Genomic DNA, 20,778 nt, shown 5'->3' with positions numbered 1-20,778 from the left:
TGTTACATTGCATAAAGTTTCAAATTCATTCTGTGATATATTTTAACATTACTATTTAAAAAATACATTTAAAAAAGTAAATAAAATCTTTGCAAGAGAACGGGAATCTGACTTCATTGGTCCTTAGCTCGCAGAGCAGACATTTCATTCAGGATCAATGGATTTAGCCCCGAGTTAGCCTGCCCCGTAGCAGGTTAGTTCTGAAGGATTTGTTGCCATAGAAACATACCTGGCTAAAAGTTGAGTTACTTTTGTATTATTGGTTCTCTCGAGTTGAACTCCGAAGTGACCAAAGTTAGCTCGCCAACTTCTCAAACCTGCTTCGTATGATACCCTTCTGGGCTGCTCTCTCTCTGAACTCTATCCATCCCTTCCCAGAAAAATAATGAGGGAAAGGGGGAGAAGGACTGGGAAGGAGAGTATGACAGGAAAGTTGACAGGCTGCAATATCATGGGACCAATAGAACAAAGGGAGGTCAGCAAATGAGAATTCAAGGTGCCCAAACCAAACAATCCAATGAGGATGTTAAGCGAGCCCAACTGGCCAATGACAGTTCAGGGAGCTGACAACGTGACAAAACATTGTACCAGTTGACCACCGAACCGAACGATGAAAGTCGCCACAAAACCAACACCTATCTATCCCACCACACCATTTGGAGGTAGTCAACAATGGCAGTTGGAAAAGGCCAAGGTGACATTTTACAAACGCAGCGTCGCCGACGGGGCTTGCCTCAAAAAGGCAACCCAATAATTCACTAATCCCTAAACAAATTTGCTAACATGCTGCTGACTTGAGGCGGTGGGCCTCAGTGTTATTCCGACGACTCCCTTTCTGAGAACAGCAGGAGGGGAGGAAGAGATGGGGAACCATGCTGGGAACCAGCACAAGGGCTCATCCCTCTACTGGGGAACTGAACCTGCCTGTCTGCAAAAACAATACACAGGGAAGGAAATGCTCAATTCCACCCCCCTCCCCTCCCTCCTTTATCACTTCTGTCCGTCTACCCCGCTATCTGTCACTCCCCTTTACTCCCCCCCCCCCATATCTCTCTCTCCCCCATTCCTCTCCCACTACACACTTCACTCCTCCCCCATGTCAGCTTCCAGGGAGATCTGAGGGCAGCCGAAGCCAATGCATAAATGTTTGATCCTTTTTTCAACACAAGGGTCTTCTCTCTGACTCAGGGGGAAAATGCACTAACTTAGCTAGTTTTTGCGTGTGTGTGTGTAGATTTCTTTCACAAACTCATTCTGTAAGCAGATTGGTTACATAAAAGGTGTTGCCGTCGCAGCAAAGGCCAGCTGTGAATATTTCAAGGACTTAGAAGTCCAGCTAACAGATCTGAAAAAAAATCTAAGCAGATCATAAAAGCTACTACTTCAGCGAATTATATCAACTTGCTTTGTGTGTCACCTAAAGAAAATAGATTGTCCAAAGGATGACCATACCGCAGGCTCAATTCAGAATATAAACAGACAAACTTTGTAAGACACCTAACTTCTGAATATTGGGAGTACTTAAAGCTAGTGTCTGGGATTTTGGAATCTGTTCAATAGGTAATTTACATTCCTTTATTCTTAAAGGATTTTGCTGTTTTTGAAATCACAGACTGTAGCTTTAAGGGTAACACTAAAACAATAGAGGCTATAATGTGTCCTCTTATAACAGCAATAAGGCCAAGCTACATTACTGGAGGCTCCATTTGTGGCTCCGTCTTACTTAGTAGGAAGTAATGGACTCTGACAAGGCCAGCTCTGGGATTCAAGGCAGTTTCCTCTGTGATATTAAGACAATAATCATTTCTCCTGCCGTATACCAATAACATCCAGAACTAATATCCCATCCCGTGTCTCCGAGCGGAGCCGGAACATTCTGGGAACGTTGGAGAAACGGCAGGCGATTCTAGTCATTTGGCTAGGGAGGGAGTGTTCAAGGTCACTGCTAAAGCCCTTCCTCTTTGTACCTCTGTGCTGGGACTTTTTTTGTTGGGGGGGAGGCACATATTTTGTCAGAGCTCTCAAGGACTGGTCCTGCCTTTGGTGCAGTGCTATGACAAAAATATGAAATAAACAGTTGTGGAAATACTGCAGTAAGCACAGCCATGGAGGTAGCCAGGGAAACATCCCCTAACAACCAAAGCAAAGTGTCTCATGGATTGAACACAGACTGTGTACTGTTAAGAAAGCATCTCCTGTTCCCTCTACCGTCACTCGCTTCCAAATTCATGAAAGGGAGTGAACAAGGAAAGGGAAGGGGACGACCTTTGGATTGGAATGCAACCCCAGTCCTAACCCTCCTGAAGCCATGTAGTATGCAGGGTCTTCTTACCTTGGCCACAAACTGCCTGTCCTTCTGGTCCATGTTGGCTGTGGGGGCTCGTAGTCCTTCCAGATACGCACTTTACGTTCTTTAGCAGATCTGATAAACAAAAGGATGACTCAGTTAGAAGGGGATATGTCAACAAAAAGAGGAGAGGAAACAAACAGAAGAGGAATCATCAATGAAGATGTGACGACCTTGGGTAATGTGAAAAGCAGATCTGTTCAAAGAGAAATGAAGGTGGAGAAAACATCCTTTCATACAATTCTCAGTAAATATCAAAACATCCTTTCATATACTGAACAAAATATAAAATGCAACAATTTCAATGATTTTGCTGAGTTGTAGTTCATATGAAGGAAATCAGTCAATTGAAATAAATTCATTAGGCCTTCATCTATGAATTTCACGACCGGGCAGGGGCGCAGCCATGGGTGGGCATAGGCCCACCCACTTGGGCGCCAGGCCCATCCACTGGAGAACCTCATTAAAGGGCTTTATTACAGAGATCCTGGGCTGGCGAGTTTACACGTGGTCTGCGGTTGCGAGGCCGGTTGGACGTACCGCCAAATTCTCAAAACAACGTTGGAGGTGGCTTATGGTAGAGAAATTAACATTAAATTATCTGGCAACAGCTGTGGTAGACATTCCTGCAGTCACCATGGCAATTGAACTCTCCCTCAAAACTTGAGACATCTGTGGCATTGTGTTGTGTGACAAAACTGGACATTTTAGAGTGGCCTTTTGTCCCCAGCACAAGGTGCACCTGTGTAATGATCATGCTGTATTATCAGCTTCTTGATATGGCAAAGGAGAAAGGCTCACGAACAAGGTTGTAAATACATTTGTGCACACCATTTTAGAGAAAAGCTTTGTGCATATGGAATATTCCTGGGATCTTTTATTTCAGCTAACGAAACATGGGACCAAACATGTGTGTGTATGCATATATTTTACACTGCAAGCCTTTTTCCAGTGAGCATGCTATTGTGTCCTCCAATCAAACCTTTGTCAGAACACACTGACAAAGTTGTCAGTCTCACTTCAAATGAGAAAGAAATGAGTCATTTGTATAGTATTCACACTTAGCCACATGCCCTAATTGGTTGGATAATAAAACGGTTGAGGATAAGGATGGTTGTGGTCACATTCACAGATTGACCATGTTGTGACGTATGTTGCGGTAGTGGTTTTGGTTGGGGAAGGGACTGACTTTTCTCCGGCCCGGAGTTTCTCTGCCCCCTGGGTGTAGACGGCCATGGACCAGTCCACACAGCGGGCGAACCCTTCCTTCAGCAGCAGCTCTGTGATGTTCCCATTCTGGAGATGAAACAACAAGAACATAGAATAAAATAAAATACTTTATATGATACACTATTTATAGAGTTGACTACTATTGAGGAAACAAAGATAAGAGTAAGCTGGTCAGAAAGAGATACATTGCCTGCCCTCACACACATTCACAGAGAACCTCATACAATGTGAGGTTTTGAGTACAGTTAAGTGCAACAACCTCAGACTTCCGCAACGTTCAAAATGATCCTTCCTCGCCCTCTGGCTTTCAGCGACAGTCCGAGCTACCAGCCTTTGCGTATAGTACAATGCTCAGGGGTTATAGGTGAGGGGTCAGTCAGTCTCACCGGGTGGAGGACGGTACCCAGGATGACCTGGTTGGGGCAGCTCTCCAGGATGATCTGCACGTCCCTCTGGAGGAGACGCGACTCCGTGAAGAACTTGGCCTCGGCAGCGAAGGGCTCTGGCGACTCCGTGCCGTCCGCCTCACGCTTGAACGTCGGACACTGGAGAGAGGATATATAGAATGTAATATGCCATTTAGTAGACCCTTATCCAAAGCAACTTCTAGTACAGGGAGTGCATTTATTTGCGTATGTGACCACAGCGGAAGTGGAACCCACGACCCTGGCATTACTCTGACCAACACTGGACCAAGAAGAAGAATACAGAAACTAGAGTAACTATCTGGGAAACTAGAGACACTCATGACATATAGACCTTCTAGTACAGGGAGTGCATTTATTTGCGTATGTGACCACAGCGGAAGTGGAACCCACGACCCTGGCATTACTCTGACCAACACTGGACCAAGAAGAAGAATACAGAAACTAGAGTAACTATCTGGGAAACTAGAGACACTCATGACATATAGACCTTCTAGTACAAACAAAACTAGATATGGGAGACAGAGCAGAGCTAGGAGATTGGGCACTAAAACACCAAGCAGACAGAAGAACAGCTTCAAACAGCTGTAACATCTTAGGTGTGAGAAGGGAAAGACTTGTTATCTGCAGTGGGCCGTAGGTAAAGACTGAGTCCTAGAAAAAGATGGATGGACAAATAGGGAAGTAACAAAGGAAAATCGCCAACATCACATCCATCTCACATACCTTATGAGTCAGGAAGTGATAGATGTAGTATGATTAGTTAACCCCTGCAGAAACATATAGGGATATTTCCAGTGGTGGAAAAAGTACCCAATTGTCAAACTTGAGTAAAAGTAAAGATACCTTAATAGAAAATGACTCAAGTAAGTCACACAGTAAAATACTACTTGAGTAAAAGTCTAAAAGTATTTGGTTTCAAATATACTTGTGTCAGGGAAAAAGTATGGCATAAAAAGTACATAATTGTCTTTAGAAATGTAGTGAAGTAAAAGTTGTCAAAAATATAAATAGTCAAGTAAAGTACAGATACCCCAAAAACTACTTAAGTAGTACTTTCAAGTATTTTACACTACTGGATATTCGCTAATCAAATCAGAAGGAATATATGCTATAGTCTATAAAAGTTGACCACACACACAAGCACATATCCTATGGTCATAGTACGATCAAAGAGACTGACCTTGACCCCAGAGAGCATGACCGTGACCAGGTAGTAGTCGGGCAGGAGCAGGGCACGGACCACACTACCGTCGCGCACGTGCTCAATGACGGCTGAGGAGGAGAGACGAGGGTCAGAAATAAAGTATTCATACATTCAATTGAAACTTTTAATACGATGAAACCATCTGTTTACACAAGGGGAAACATTTTACTATGACCTCATCATTCAGTTTTATAGGTTCGACTATCTTTAGAGTCAAGCAGACTCAGTTCTACACAGAGCCGGGGCTACAGTAGATTCATAGAATCAGGACACTAACAGGATCTATGGATTCAGTTCTACACAGAGCCGGGGCTACAGTAGATTCATAGAATCAGGACACTAACAGGATCTATGGATTCAGTTCTACACAGAGCCAGGGCTACAGTAGATTCATAGAATCAGGACACTAACAGGATCTATGGATTCAGTTCTACACAGAGCCAGGGCTACAGTAGATTCATAGAATCAGGACACTAACAGGATCTATGGATTCAGTTCTACACAGAGCCAGGGCTACAGTAGATTCATAGAATCAGGACACTAACAGGATCTATGGATTCAGTTCTACACAGAGCCAACAGGATCTATGGATTCAGTTCTACACAGAGCCAGGGCTACAGTAGATTCATAGAATCAGGACACTAACAGGATCTATGGATTCAGTTCTACACAGAGCCGGGGCTACAGTAGATTCATAGAATCAGGACACTAACAGGATCTATGGATTCAGTTCTACACAGAGCCGGGGCTACAGTAGATTCATAGAATCAGGACACTAACAGGATCTATGGATTCAGTTCTATACTGTATTATGCCTTAAAGGTCAGTGGTCAAATGTATCCATCAACAGGATGACCTTCACCTCATTCCTCTACTCTATGGAGGGTGTTAACAGTACATGTTGATTACATCCTGCTCTGGTGGGTTACAGAATGTCTTCTGTCACTCTTCTTCTGTTGTCACCCTGACCTCCAAAAATCACTTTTGGTGTGAAAGCCAGCTAAATTTGATCTGTAAATCGTGTTTTGGGTGTTTGGGGGCTGAACGAACACAGTCTGATGAGGTGATCCGCCATAATCCAGACCGGGGAAATTAGTATTCTGATTCCGGTCCCGCGGAACACAATGGAGGGAACATTAAATGCGTTTCGGCTGGATTGCTACTGCCCATTTAAAAACAGCAGGGGCGGTCTCGCTGAATGGTAAAAAACCTTCCGCTCCATTTCTCCACTCAATTAAAGGGAGTGGCCGTTAGCTGCGGTGGCACGGACAGAATGGAGAAAAATGCATTAGAGGGGGTGAAAGTCACATAATGAGCCCACGAGGTGCCATCTAGGGAGCCATGACAGGTCAGATATAGATATGGAGGCATCGGAGGGGGTAAACGCGAGCCAAAACGGTGGATTATGCAGCTGTGTGTTGTGTGCACACAGGGGCTTCTAAAAAGGAATGATGAGGTGTATGAGTGTGTGTTAGCCATACCATTGACAGGTTTCTGGTGCATGGAGTCAACGAAGTTGCGGGGGTTCTCGATTATGTACTTGAGGTCGCGTACAGTGTTGGTGCCGCCGCCCTCCGTCCACATGCCCTTCTTGGAGGCCTTGGCCTGGTCCTCCAGGTCACACAGTCTAGCCTGATCTGGACTACACACACCAAGACAAGAAGTGGTTAGTATATAACACACAGGCTGACGTTTCAAACTATAATAAAGTAGGTGGAACAGATCTTAGAGACAATTGAAATTGTTATTTTTACTGACACAGCGCCCAGTCCCAGCACAGTGCCTTGTTAGGGCATCAGTAGGTGACACCTCTACTGATGCTAGCTAACCTCCCATTACTGGGCCACTTCTCTATATCATCAGCTTGGCCTTAGGGGATAACTGCCAGCCTCTCAGGGTGTGTTAGTCCTGGAACTGCATGGCCACTAGATAGCAGTTCTAGCTGCACTGGCAGTTCTACTACCGCCCCTCAGGCTAAACTGATGAGACTGGCTAGGTGGACATACAACACAGTTCTGCTATGTTGTGCTTTTAAATCCTTTCAGATAAATTAGGGTCAAAAAGAGCAATGGTTCCCAAATGTATGGTTATGCTTTCATGAGCCACACCAATTCAATAAAAACAGTGTTTCTAGAGCCACAAAATTAGCATTTAGCTGTGACATGAGGGCCAGTGGCCACGTAATACTTGGGGGATAGGCAACGGTTGATCAACCAAAAACAGAAGGGAGATTCAAGGGGAAACTTTAGGCACCACAACTTCCTCCATTTGCCTAAACACCAACATGAGTTTCAGACACCTGGTAGATGGCCAAGTACACAACTCCCCAGTTTCACTTCCATCTGCATGAGCTTTCAGGTTCAGCCTGTTGATCGTCAGACTGGGCCTCTAACAAAGATCAGAGGGCTCTTTGAAGACAACATGGCACTCAACAACTCCCTCAAGCAGGCAAGGCGGGTGATATGTTTCAATTAATTCTACGCTGGTTCAAAACAAAAATGGCGACCGTTATCTTGAAAGACCATCAGCTTTTTCCGCATTTTTTCCCCCTTTTCTTAATTGTTTTCCGTCGTCGTGTGAAGACTTTTAACAAGTTTTTTATGGAGTGGAGAAGTGAGGCTTGCCCATGACTGATATGAGAAATGGAGAGTGAGATAGTGGGACTGGGTTCTTTGTTGAAATGTGCACTGTGTAAATTGAGCCTTTTTACATTGATGCTGTCTGAAAGGGAGAGTGGGTGCTAGGTTTAGAAAGAAAGCGGCACAAAGTGGTACTCAATTAAAACACATCTCACACACAAAGAGAGAGTCTGAGTGTTCTGAAACAGCTCGTAATTGCAGCATTGGACTGGCGCCCAACACCACCAGTACGTCTCCCCCCATTCCTTCGACTGTTCTAGACACAAATCCCAACTGAAATAAAAAACTGTTTCTTGCTTACCGAAGCAAGAATAGAGAACATTAACTTTCTGGGCCAGACTAAAAAGCCTACAGAAAGTCAATTGCACTTAAGCTACTTAGGACTAACAGCACAAACCACAGATATGAGGCTGTGCCAATTCCCTAAGGTGTAGTGCACTTATTTAGACCAGGGCCCATAGGGTTCTGGATAAAAGTAGTGCACTATGTAGGGAATAGGGTGCCATTTGGGATGCATCTTGAGGCAAGCCCAGATACTGAACGGACACAGCGAGATACTGCGAGAATGCGACTAGGCTGACGATCAGAGATTAATGAAGACACAGGAGGTGGCCTACCTGGTACTGTGTGATGAGAGCATATAAAATCAAGTGTATCTGGCACCGAAAATCTGACAAATACAGCAGACAGAAACAGAAGCACTGGACATTGAAGAATGTGGTCCAGAAGAGGCACCCCTCAGCAGTTTAGCCACTGGGGATCGCAGTTTAAAGGATCAATAGTTGTGAAGCAGTGGTACCAATGCTAATTTGGATTCCCTCACCGCCGGTCGGTGTGGTTACATAAACCACAACGCTCCCCTTCCCCCTTTCAGTAGTTTAACAAAACAGCCACAGCCAGAGAGACAACCTACTTTCTCATTGGCCAGGAGGAGCCTGCCAAAATCCTCAGGCAGTGGTGGTGGCCCCATGGTCGGGTTCCCTTGGAAGACACAGAAAGTGTTTGAAGAGGAGATCTGTGTAGTGGAATTGTGTGTGAGTGTGCCCCAGCAGCTTGCTGTAGCAGCGAGGAGAGGATGGTTGGCATGCGGCCCGGGCCTTCTGTTAATTGGCGCCTGGCATAGTTTGGGCGCCACGGACAGCCAGGTTCGGAACATGTGCTCGCCCGCTCCTTTTCAAATCATCATCATCGCCCTCCGATTGGGGTGATCGTCAAGAGCAATCGCCAGGCTAATGAATAAGGGTCTGCTCGTCTCCCAGCCCTCCCACCATAATAGCCACCCCATTTGGGCCAAACGACAGCCTGCGTAGAGGCGTTTAAATTAAAGCCTGTTCCAAGCCATTGCGTGGAATGCTTGAAACGAGTCATTAGGTCCAAAATATGCAGGCAGACTATTTATTCATTCATCTGGTACCCACAGTGAAAACACAGGTTTCACAGCACTGAACTCTTGTAGCGCCCAGTCAAGCCCACTAGGGGGTGATCAATCACTCAGAGGTGAAAGGATGTTTTGGGACAGTTATTAGACCGGTGAGCTTTATGTTATGTATGACAGAGGTTTTTGAGACTGCCGATCAGTGGGAAAGCCTCAATGTTTCTGCAGGGCAACACTGCCACCACCTGGACTCACACCTTAACTGAAACCCTCAAGGTGGTGGTGGGGGGAGGAATTCTATGTGCAGTGGCATAGTGTCAACAATAATACATGCAGCCCATTGTGACAACAGGTACCGCGGTGATAGTCACACTATTTTCTAATCTCTGTCATAGTGCAAGTGTTGTTTTGTGACATCACAATTGTGGTATCACGGCAAGTAGAGAGTGTGCTGCCACAATAGGGAAAGAATCAAAGATGTAACAGACAGATGACTGATGTTTAGTCCATCATCATACGCATATAACAACGGCAAATTCTACTGTGACAAATTGACTGTGTTGTGTTTCCCTGGTTACCACCACTTCAAATCTCCATGGGGCTGATTAAAGCCTTTGTAAGTCAATCAACACCCTGTTAAAAGACTGATGCACCCTGTTGCTTGTGATATCACAGCACTGCTGAGTCTTACTTGTTGCCCCGGATTCCTTCCCTGCGGACGGTGGCGAGGCCCTCGTTCACCAGAGATTCAGCGATGTTCTCACCGGTGGTGTCTAGAGAGAGCGACAGAGGATTTAACACAAAAGAAACAGAGAGTTTTAGTAAAGGACAAAGTGGGTTGTATGAGGGTTCACAGCATGAAAAAAAAGAGTCCATTCACTCGATCAACGCAAATGCGGTCAATTCAAGGAGGGAATTGAAATCCTATCCCTGAATGGAAAAATATCCCTATGGGATATAGACAGATAGTGCACCAGTGATGTAGTGACGTTTTTCCCCAACTAGTAGTAACTCTGGCCTCTATTTATGGCCAGACCTGTGAAAATGTCTGGTGGTCTTCTCACCTCTGCCCAGGTACACCATGCCGTATTCTCTGCCCAGAGCAGTCTTGACCTCCACTGTGAAGCATACCTCCTTCCCAATCAGCATCTTGCGCAGGAACTCTCTGGCCTGGAAGGCATAGGGCTGCAAGGGAAAGAAGACCGATAGCCATGATCAACGGGTCAATGTTATACCACTAGGGGCACCAAATAATCAATCACCCACAATTAATTTACAGACCAAGACCAGAGAGACAGGAATCATCTTTGCCATTATTGCATCTGTGACCACAAGGGAGGCGCAATCTCCATTTTGATGTAGTCAATTTCACTTTTACACAATTGGCTGATCCCTCCTGATGACCCAGTTGGACATGACTCCAACATAGTCACCAGGTGGGATCAGCCAATGAAGTTGGATGTACCACCCAGTTGACGACATTAAAATGGTGTAAGGCCTCAAATGTCGCTTCCCATGCTAACACAGCCTTTCGTCCACAAGCAGCCTCTGTTATGCTCTATGACCCTGACCAAAAACAACCATTTCTTATTTTCCCTTATAAAAGCAAGGCAGATGGGACTCAGAGTGCATTCAGAAAGTATTCAGACCCCTTGACTTTTTCCACATTGTTATATTACTGCCTTATTCTAAAATATATTAAATTTCAATCTACACACAATACCCCGAAATGACAAAGCAAAAATATTTATTTATTAAAAATAAACAGAATGACATTTACATAAGTATTCAGACCCTTTACTCAGTACTTTGTTGAAGCACCTTTGGTAGCGATTACAGCCTCGAGTCTACTTGGGTATGACGCTACAAGCTTGGCACGCCTGTATTTGGGGAGTTTCTCCCATTTTTGTCTGCAGATCCTTTCGAGGTCTGCCAGGTTGGATGGGGAGCGTCGCTGCGCAGGACATTCAGAGACTCCTGCGTCACCTTGGCTGTGTGCTTAGGGTTGTTGACTTGTTGGAAGGTGAATCTCAATACAACGTCTACCCCCCTCACTCTTCTTCATTAATGGACCAGCCCTCTGTCAGTGATTGGTTGAAGTGCTTCAACTCACCTCGTCAGGGGTGTCCTTTTGGTCGGGCTGGCTCTGGGGGGCGCGGCGAGCTAGCGCTCCGGTACGGATGTTGCTCAGGTTGATCTGACGCTCCGGGGGCGGGCCTCCCCGTGGCTGGCCCCTCACGATTATTGCACATCCTGACAAGACCTGGAAGAGGGGAACATCACAGTAAATATTAGCATTAGGCTATTAGGGGAAAGACCAGGGTTATTTGCATTGTAGCAGTGGTAGGTAAGACCAGGCACAATTATTAGAATGTCTATAAGCTAGACTTAATGGGCTGATATGGAAGTAGATGTTTTGGTAGTGCTTATAATTTTCACAAATTCTCTCAGAACTCAACAGTATTCCATGGAGGTGGAGGAAAAACAGTTGTGATAAAAGAGAATGACTGTATATAGTCTAGTTGTAGCAGCTGTAGTAATAGTGATAATAGTAATAGCAGTAGTGATAGTAATAGCAGTAGTAATAGCAGTAGCAATAGCAGTAGCAATAGCAGTAGCGATAGCAATAGCAGTAGCGATAGCAATAGCAGTAGCGATAGCAGTAGCGATAGCAATAGCAGTAGCGATAGCAATAGCAGTAGCGATAGCAATAGCAATAGCAGTAGCGATAGCAATAGCAGTAGCAGTAGCGATAGCAGTAGCGATAGCAGTAGCGATAGCAGTAGCGATAGCAGTAGCGATAGCAGTAGCGATAGCAGTAGCGATAGCAGTAGCGATAGCAGTAGCGATAGCAATAGCAGTAGTGATAGCAATAGTGGGAATAGTAATAATAGCAGTAGTGGGAATAGTAATAATAGCAGTAGTGATAGTAATAGCAGTAGTGGGAATAGTAATAATAGCAGTAGTGATAGTAATAGCAGTAGTAATAGCAGTAGTAATAGTGGTAATAGTAAGAGTAGCAGTAGTGATAATAGTAGTAGTAATAGCAGTAGTGGTAATATAAAAAATGGTGATAATAGCAGTAGTAATAGCAGTAGTGGTAATATAAAAAATGGTGATAATAGCAGTAGTAATAGCAATAATAGCAATAATAGCAGTAGTAATAGCAATAATAACAGCGGTGGTGAAGTAATAGTGGCAACGGCAGCGACAGTAGTGAGTGGTGGCAACGGCAGCGACAGTAGTGAGTGGTGGCAACGGCAGTGACAGTAGTGACAACGGCAGTAGTGGCAACGGCAGTAGTGGCAACGGCAGTAGTGGCCACGGCAGCGGCAGTAGTGGCAGCGACAGTAGTGGCAACGGCAGCGACAGTAGTGACAACGGCAGCGACAGTAGTGGCAACGGCAGCGACAGTAGTGAGTGGTGGCAACGGCAGCGACAGTAGTGGCAACGGCAGCGACAGTAGTGGTGGCAACGGCAGCGACAGTAGTGCAGCGACAGTAGTGACAATGGCAGCAACAGTAGTGACAGTAGTGGCAACGGCAGCGACAGTAGTGACAAGCGGCAGTAGTGACAACGGCAGTAGTGGCAACGGCAGTAGTGGCAACGGCAGCGACAGTAGTGGCAACGGCAGCGACAGTAGTGGCAACGGCAGCGACAGTAGTGGCAACGGCAGCGACAGTAGTGAGTGGTGGCAACGGCAGCGACAGTAGTGAGTGGTGGCAACGGCAGCGACAGTAGTGAGTGGTGGCAACGGCAGCGACAGTAGTGAGTGGTGGCAACGGCAGCGACAGTAGTGAGTGGTGGCAACGGCAGCGACAGTAGTGAGTGGTGGCAACGGCAGCGACAGTAGTGAGTGGTGGCAACGGCAGCGACAGTAGTGAGTGGTGGCAACGGCAGCGACGGTAGTGAGTGGTGGCAACGGCAGCGACGGTAGTGAGTGGTGGTAACGGCAGCGATAGTAGTGAGTGGAGGTTGGCCGATTAATCAGAATGGCCGTTTAATTGGGGCCGATTTCAAGTTCATAACAATCGGAAATCTGTATTTTTTTTTACACCTTTATATAATCTTTATTTAACTAGGCAAGTCAGTTCAGAACACATTCTTATTTTCAATGACGGCCTAGGAACGGTGGGTTAACTGCCTTGCTCAGGGGCAGAACAACAGATTTTTACCTTGTCAGCTTGGGGGATCTAATCTTGCAACCTTACAGTTAACTAGTCAAAAGCTCTAACCACCTGCCTCACGAGGAGACTGTTACGCAAATGCAGTAAGAAGCCAAGGTAAGTTGCTAGCTAGCATGAAACGTAATCAATCATAATCACTAGTTATAATTACACATGGTTGATGATATTACTAGTTCATCTAGCGTGTCCTGGCGTTGCATATAATTGATGCAGTGCACATTTGCGAAAAAGGATTGTCGTTGCTCCAACGTGCATCTTACCATAAACACCAATGCCTTTCTTAAAATCAATAAACAGAAGTTTATCTTTTTAAACTGGCATATTTAGCTAAAAGAAATCCAGGTAACCAGGCAATATTAACCAGGTGAAATTCTGTCAGTTCTCTTGCATTCTGTATATGCAAGAGTTTGGGCCGCCTGGCTCGTTGCGAACTAGACTTTATAACATTCAATAATTAAGACAAATATATAATATTTGATAGAGCAGTCTGACTGAGCGATGGTAGGCACCAGCAGGCTCATAAGGATTCATTCAAACAGCACTTTCGCGTTTTGCCAGCATCGCTGCTGTTTATGACTTCCAGCCTATCAACTCCTGAGATTAGGCTGGTGTAACGATGTGATGTGAAATGGCTAGCTAGTTAGCGGGTGCGCACTAAAAGCGTTTCAAACATCACTCGCTCTGAGACTTGAGGTAGTTGTTCCCCTTGCTCTGCATGGGTAACGCTGCTTCGAGGGTGCCTGTTGTCGTTAAGTTCCTGGTTCGAGCCCAGGTAGGAGTGAGGAGAGGTACGGAAGCTATACTGTTACACTGGCATTACTAAAGTGCCTATAAGAACATCTAAAGGTATATGAAATACAAATGGTATAGAGAGAAATAGTCCTATAATTCCTATAATAACTACAACCTAAAACTTCTTACCAGGGAATATTGAAGACTCATGTTAAAAGGAACCACCAGCTTTCATATGTTCTGAGCAAGGAACTTAAACGTTAGCTTTCTTACATGGCACATATTGCACTTTTACTTTCTTCACTAACACTTTGATTTTGCATTATTTATTATTGTTTCAAGGGCTGTGGCTTTGGCTTGCTTCCTCATCTCCTTTCCTCCCAGACACACATTTGAAAGGGTTGGATAAGTGGAAATAGGCTAATATCTGTTCTGCTCAGGTTTGTAGTCTTGAAGGAAAGGAGTGAAGAACAGGAGACAAAGGTTACACCAAGACTAGTGGGACTGAGTCTGTAAGCCATAAAGTGGGGCAGAAAAGTATTTAGTCAGCCACCAATTGTGCAAGTTCTCCCACTTAAAAAGATGAGGCCTGTAATTTTCATCATAGGTACACTTCAGCTATGACAGACAAAATGAAGGGGGAAAAAAAAATCCAGAAAATCACATTGTAGGATTTTTTATGAATTTATTTGCAAATTATGGTGGAAAATAAACTTTTGTTATTGACCAAATACTTCAATACTTTGTTATATACCCTTTGTTGGCAAAGTCAAACGTTTTCTGTAAGTCTTCACAAGGTTTTCACACACTGTTGCTGGTATTTTGACCCATTCCTCCATGCAGATCTCCTTTAGAGCAGTGATGTTTTGGGGCTGTTGCTGGGTAACACGGACTTTCAACTCCATCCAAAGATTTTCTATGGGGTTGAGATCTGGAGACTGGCTTGGCCACTCCAGGACCTTGAAATGCTTCTTACGAAGCCACTCCTTCGTTGCCCGGGCGGTGTGTTTGGGATCATTGTCATGCTGAAAGACCCAGCCACGTTTCACCTTCAATGCCCTTGCTGATGGAAAGAGGTTTTCACTCAAAATCTCATGATACATGGCCCCATTCATTCTTTCCTTTATACGGATCAGTCATCCTGGTCCTTTTGCAGAAAAACAGCCCCAAAGCATGATGTTTCCACCCCCATGCGTCACAGTAGGTATGGTGTTCTTTGGATGCAACTCAGCATTCTTTGTCCTCCAAACATGACGAGTTGAGTTTTTACCAAAAAGTTATATTTTGGTTTCATCTGACCATATGACATTCTCTCAATCTTCTTCTGGATCATCCAAATGCTCTCCAGCAAACTTCAGACGGGCCTGGACATGTACTGGCTTAAGCAGGGGGACACGTCTGGCATTGCAGGATTTGAGTCCCTGGCGGCGTAGTGTGTTACTGATGGTAGGCTTTGTTACTTTGGTCCCAGCTCTCTGCAGGTCATTCACTAGGTCCCCCATGTGGTTCTGGGATTTTTGCTCACCGCTCGTGATCATTTTGACCCCACAGGGTGAGATCTTGCGTGGAATCCCAGATCAAGGGAGATTATCAGTGGTCTTGTATGTCTTCCATTTCCTAATAATTGTTCTCACAGTCGATTTCTTCAAACCAAGCTGCTTACCTATTGCAGATTCAGTCTTCCCAGCCTGGTGCAGGTCTACAATTTTGTTTCTGGTGTCCTTTGACAGCTCTTTGGTCTTGGCCATAGTGGAGTTTGGAGTGTGACTGTTTGAGGTTATGGACAGGTGTCTTTTATACTGATAACAAGTTCAAACAGGTGCCATTAATACAGGTAACGAGTGGAGGACAGAGAAGCCTCTTAAAGAAGAAGTTACAGGTCTGTGAGAGCCTGAAATCCTTCTTGTTTGTAGGTGACCAAATACTTATTGTCCACCATAATTTGCAAATAAATTCATTAAAAATCCTACAATGTGATTTTCTGGATTTTTTTCCCTAATTTTGTCTGTCATAGTTGAAGTGTACCTATGATGAAAATCACAGGCCTCTCATCTTTTTAAGTGGGAGAACTTGCACAATTGGTGGCTGAATAAATACTTTTTTGCCCCACTGTATGTGACAAAGAGCCAAGTCTTCAGGGAAGATCCCTCAACAACCAGACCTCAATTCTCTATGCTCTTCAATCTGACCTAGCCAGATGCTGCACAACAAATCATCTCCTCTAAAAATAACTTTAGGGAGTTATTTTAATTTAAACCTTTATTTAACTAGGCAAGTCAGTTAAGAATACATTCTCATTTACAATGACGGCCTACCCCGGATGACGCTGGGTCAATTGTGCACCGCCCTATGTGACTCCCGATCACGGCCAGATGTGATACAGACTGGATTTGAACCAGGGAGTGTTGTGAAACCTCTTCCAATAAGAAGCAGTGCCTTAGACCGCTGCGCCACTCGGGACACCCATATTTGACCTAAACCCTCCTAGAACACTTGGGAAAAAACAAGTGAACCTCCCTTATACCCAAAATAATCATTAAAAGTGGATAGCAGAGAACAGGTCTATCATTTACTCTAATTTCTTGGACAAATATGCAGTTTTAGAAACGGTTCTTTGTCCTTGACGTATTACATGGCAACGCAGTAATTTTAATAGCGCAGGCCAGAAGGTTGTGTGTTCGCAGACCACTGTGGACAAGAGCGAAGGAAGAAAGATCTACTCACTAGTAAAAGCATTGCTTGACTATAATCGTATTTGCAGACCAGAGAAAAAAAATGCCTTAAACATTTAAATGGAATTCTACATATTTGCTGAATATTTTTTGAATACACTACAAATTACCAAAATGACAGACAAAGGACAGACAGAGTGATAGGCCAATGTGTTAATTTGACTAATTTTATTATATTTCTCCAATGCCAAATCCATGTGTCTTGTTCGCAACTAAACTGTCCCTGTTTGCAAATAATTAAATCTGAGACGTCAGTAGGAATCTGAGCATGGTACTTTCAAAAGTTTGACCGACCTTTCCACCCCAGACAGAGAAGGCCGACCAACACAGAAAATGTCAGCTTTAACTGCTGGCTCCTTTTCTTCCATTGCTTAACCCAGTAAGAGAAGATCACAAGTGTTTCCCTGAAAGCTGTCCGGGTTTAAACATCTTCTATTGTATAGAAAGTGAATAGCTTAATCAATTGATAGTGACAGAATTTGATTTCTTCCCAAACAAAGTCCATTTTTTCTTCTCGGCTATAGGTTGTAGCTCCGTCTCAAAATGTCAAAGCAACAAAACAGTGATATCCCCATATTCATCACGTCTTTCCCAGGTGTTTTACAGCTCATTTCTAGCATAAAGCATTGTGGATCAAAGCGTTGTTATACATCAGTTTATATCACCAGATCAGTTTTATTTTCTTCAAAATGAAGCTAACAAGGGGTAGGCCTGTACTTTTTCCACATTGGCTTTAATTAAGGGTAGGCCAATGGCGTACCCTCTCATACCCCCTCAATTCTAGATTTTAACTTAACAGCCCTTCACTGACACGGAGGTAGGTTATTTAAAGGGTGCATGGGGGGGGTGGAGCAGATACCTAATTTCATCTGTCAAACAGGTACCTCTTTCTTAAATAGGAAGAAATAGGCTACAATACAAAGCCCTCGTTGTTAGTAAATTCTAATTAAAATGAAGACGGTTAAAATGAATTATGCCTAGTCGAATTTGCCCACTTTCAGCACCATGAGCTGTCCATTTCCGCGGCTGCAACTTCATGTTTTAGCACCACAACGAAAGTTACTTGAATCTGTCTTATTGTGAGGTCAATAACTAACAAATACATAAATGGCCAGAAACAGATTGATTTTGTTAAAAACAATTATAGTAGTGGAAAGCTATCAAAGTTGCCCTCCGGTCCTCATCTTCACACTCAAACTGAGCAGAACATAATCTATAGGCTAGTCTGCACACAAGATGGTGCATTTTGGAGAAAATCAGAGATGAGGGGTGACATAGGCTATATATTGATGTGTGCCCTAATAAGCAACTAATACTACAACACTGAGAACTATTGATATTTCATCAATTACATGACCCTCCCCTAGGCTACACTTTTGTAAAAACTAAACCCTCCACTTGATTGAAATTGAAAAAGCATGACCCTCCCCCATTTTCCTCCAGGTAACCAACCATCCTGTAAATGTCAATCTATCCCTTACTGTAACTGTCTCATACCACACACTTCCCTTATTCCCAAGGTGACCACTCACTTGTTTACCCTCACCAGAGGAAACATAAGTCTATGGGGGACATGTAGGCAGTGGCAGGCAGTCTATAATTAATGTATACTCAAAAAAACAGGCCTTTCCGTCAGTAACTACAGTGGGTGGGAGAAGAATCCTACAGCTCTGAATTGTCTGAGTGTTGTATGATAGCTTGTAGCCATATCTGCTGTAGCTAGCCTATACATATCACACTAGATTAGATAAACTGTGGCCTGAATCTGATTACTGAAAATGCTTTTCAGGAAATGAGACAGGCACACAGAACATCTATCACCTCGAATACAAACTGGAAACGGTATAGACTGGCCCACCGAGAGAGGAAGTAAAATGAGTAATTGCCAAAAAATCGGGAATGTGATTAAATGCAAGGCCCAAAGTAACCCCAAACGATTTAGCAAGCCGAATACTAGACTCTAGAAATCGCTTAGATGTAGAATGAGACTGTGCATGCTAAATCATTTGGGGTTACTTTGGACCACTGTAGCTATAGATACTACAACTGCTGCTGCTTGCTTCCACTACCGAGGGAGTTTAAGGGGGGCGAGGAATACGTGTCAGTTTCTCGTGGTCTCTTCTGAGCAGCAGGACTTGCTGACCAAACTACACTGAAGGCAAAATGTTTCAACCGTTTGATATTTTTGCCACACTTTTTGGAAATAGGTAACTTATCTAATTCGTCTCAAACTAAAATTTTATTTTGATAGTAGTGTCAATTTTTCGAGTTGACGGACATACTCTAACGTGAAAGCTAGCTAGCTATGATAGCTAGCTAACCATTTGGATGTTGTGTGTGGAGATTGGAATCAAATAATGCCAGCTAGCTCCGTTCCAGAACCATAAATCAGAGTTTAGCCACGATACAGCTGCACGCGCTCACCAGGACACGAACTTTGAACACTCCTAGCTAGCTAAGCTAGTGCAGGTTTATCTGGCTACAGTAACCTAGCTACATGAACCCCATAGCCGAGGTTAACCAAGCAATTTTGCTAGGACGGGGGTCATGATTTTAACATCTGCCAACAATTAATGTGCAAAAAAAGTTGTCTTGTTGCAACTTAAACTGGCTCCAGATAGTTCAAACACTCGCAAAAAAGGTTCCTACGGTAAAGGTATTTTCCTAAACACCTCATTCAAGCACTTCTGTAGGACAACCAACTCCCTCTTGCTTGTTTGTCTCAATAGTTTCATTGAGCAATGCAATGTTTACTACAGTACCGTTAGTTAGCACCTTTTACACAAACCCTGTCAACTCCTCAATGTACGTTGCTAATCCTAAACTGCAACATTGAGTCAATTTGTGGTTCTAGTTAGCTAACAGTGTTAGCTAGCCAACAGTGTCTTTGAACACGACATTGAATAGTACTTTTCTAACAAGTAAAATCCCACGACAATGAGAAGTTGAATCCCCCACAAGTTGGCTATCGTAGCTAGCTCGTTAATCGAAAGCTAACAAGCTGTTAGCATCATCCCGAGTCCCACACTCTTCATCCATATGTTCCTACCATCTTGACTATTCCTCTCTGGAGCGCCGCAACCGGAGCAGGATTCGCCTGTGCCGAAACTGATGATGCCATGTCCACAAAGTTAGATACGCCGTTTAGGGGGAAACAGGTAAGGAGCCGGGAGTCCAAAGTGACTGTTCTATTGAAACCCAAGAGGAAAAGGCTGGATAACTGTGAACACACGCTATACCGGAAGCACACGGTACCATGCATACACGTCAAAGAGTTACTTTTCCGGGTACAGGATTAGAAATGAATGGGGCAGATGGGGCTATTCCTTGGACGCGTAATCAGAGTGAAATAAGATCTTCCGGTGCATGTGGAGGTTATACACGTCAGCATAGTATTACCCTGGTACCGTTCATAACGTTATCGTGGATGCCTCGAGCTCGAGACATGCAAAAATTGTACAATGTTATGTGATCTATTCACCCAATGCAAATATAATGATTTATTTATTTAAATTGTATATAGACTTATATTTCTACTGTATTATTGACTGTATGTTTGTTTTACTCCATGTGTAACTGTGTTATACGTGTCGAACTACTTAGCTTTATCTTGACCAGGTCGCAGTTGAATATGACAACTTGTTCTCAACTTGCCTACCTGGTTAAATAAAGGTGAAATCAAATAAATACAAATGTGACCTTGTATAAACCAAAGCTGCTCAACAAATCTGAATTTGTTAATCTACAGAGAGAGGCTATGCGTCTTTGTTCCATTGTAGGCTATTTCAACGGGGGGAATTATTTACTGTCAGGCAAAAATGCCTGTACCTAATTCTATTTTGGCATACTTCCCATCCCATGTCATCGTAGACCAGGAGTGTCAAACATACAACATATTTGCCCG

The 20,778-nt window shown here is 44.0% G+C and overlaps 1 protein-coding gene across 1 annotated transcript in view; it reads right to left on the bottom strand.

Moving 5' to 3' along the window:
• LOC135515701 (staphylococcal nuclease domain-containing protein 1-like) overlaps window positions 1-20,169 on the bottom strand; it is a 434,912-nt gene extending 414,743 nt beyond the window's left edge. Inside the window, 10 exon segments of the mRNA XM_064939384.1 lie at window positions 2,333-2,382; window positions 2,385-2,422; window positions 3,537-3,643; window positions 3,964-4,122; window positions 5,186-5,277; window positions 6,691-6,851; window positions 9,915-9,996; window positions 10,288-10,408; window positions 11,337-11,486; window positions 19,924-20,169. Of these exon segments, the coding sequence (XP_064795456.1) occupies window positions 2,333-2,382; window positions 2,385-2,422; window positions 3,537-3,643; window positions 3,964-4,122; window positions 5,186-5,277; window positions 6,691-6,851; window positions 9,915-9,996; window positions 10,288-10,408; window positions 11,337-11,486; window positions 19,924-20,136 (1,173 nt within the window). The 5' untranslated portion in view covers window positions 20,137-20,169.
• Window positions 20,170-20,778: the final 609 nt, after the last annotated feature.

Source organism: Oncorhynchus masou, chromosome 27 (genome assembly GCF_036934945.1).
Source record: "Oncorhynchus masou masou isolate Uvic2021 chromosome 27, UVic_Omas_1.1, whole genome shotgun sequence".
NCBI lineage: Eukaryota > Metazoa > Chordata > Actinopteri > Salmoniformes > Salmonidae > Oncorhynchus > Oncorhynchus masou.
This window is presented reverse-complemented; position numbering and strand designations above follow the sequence as displayed.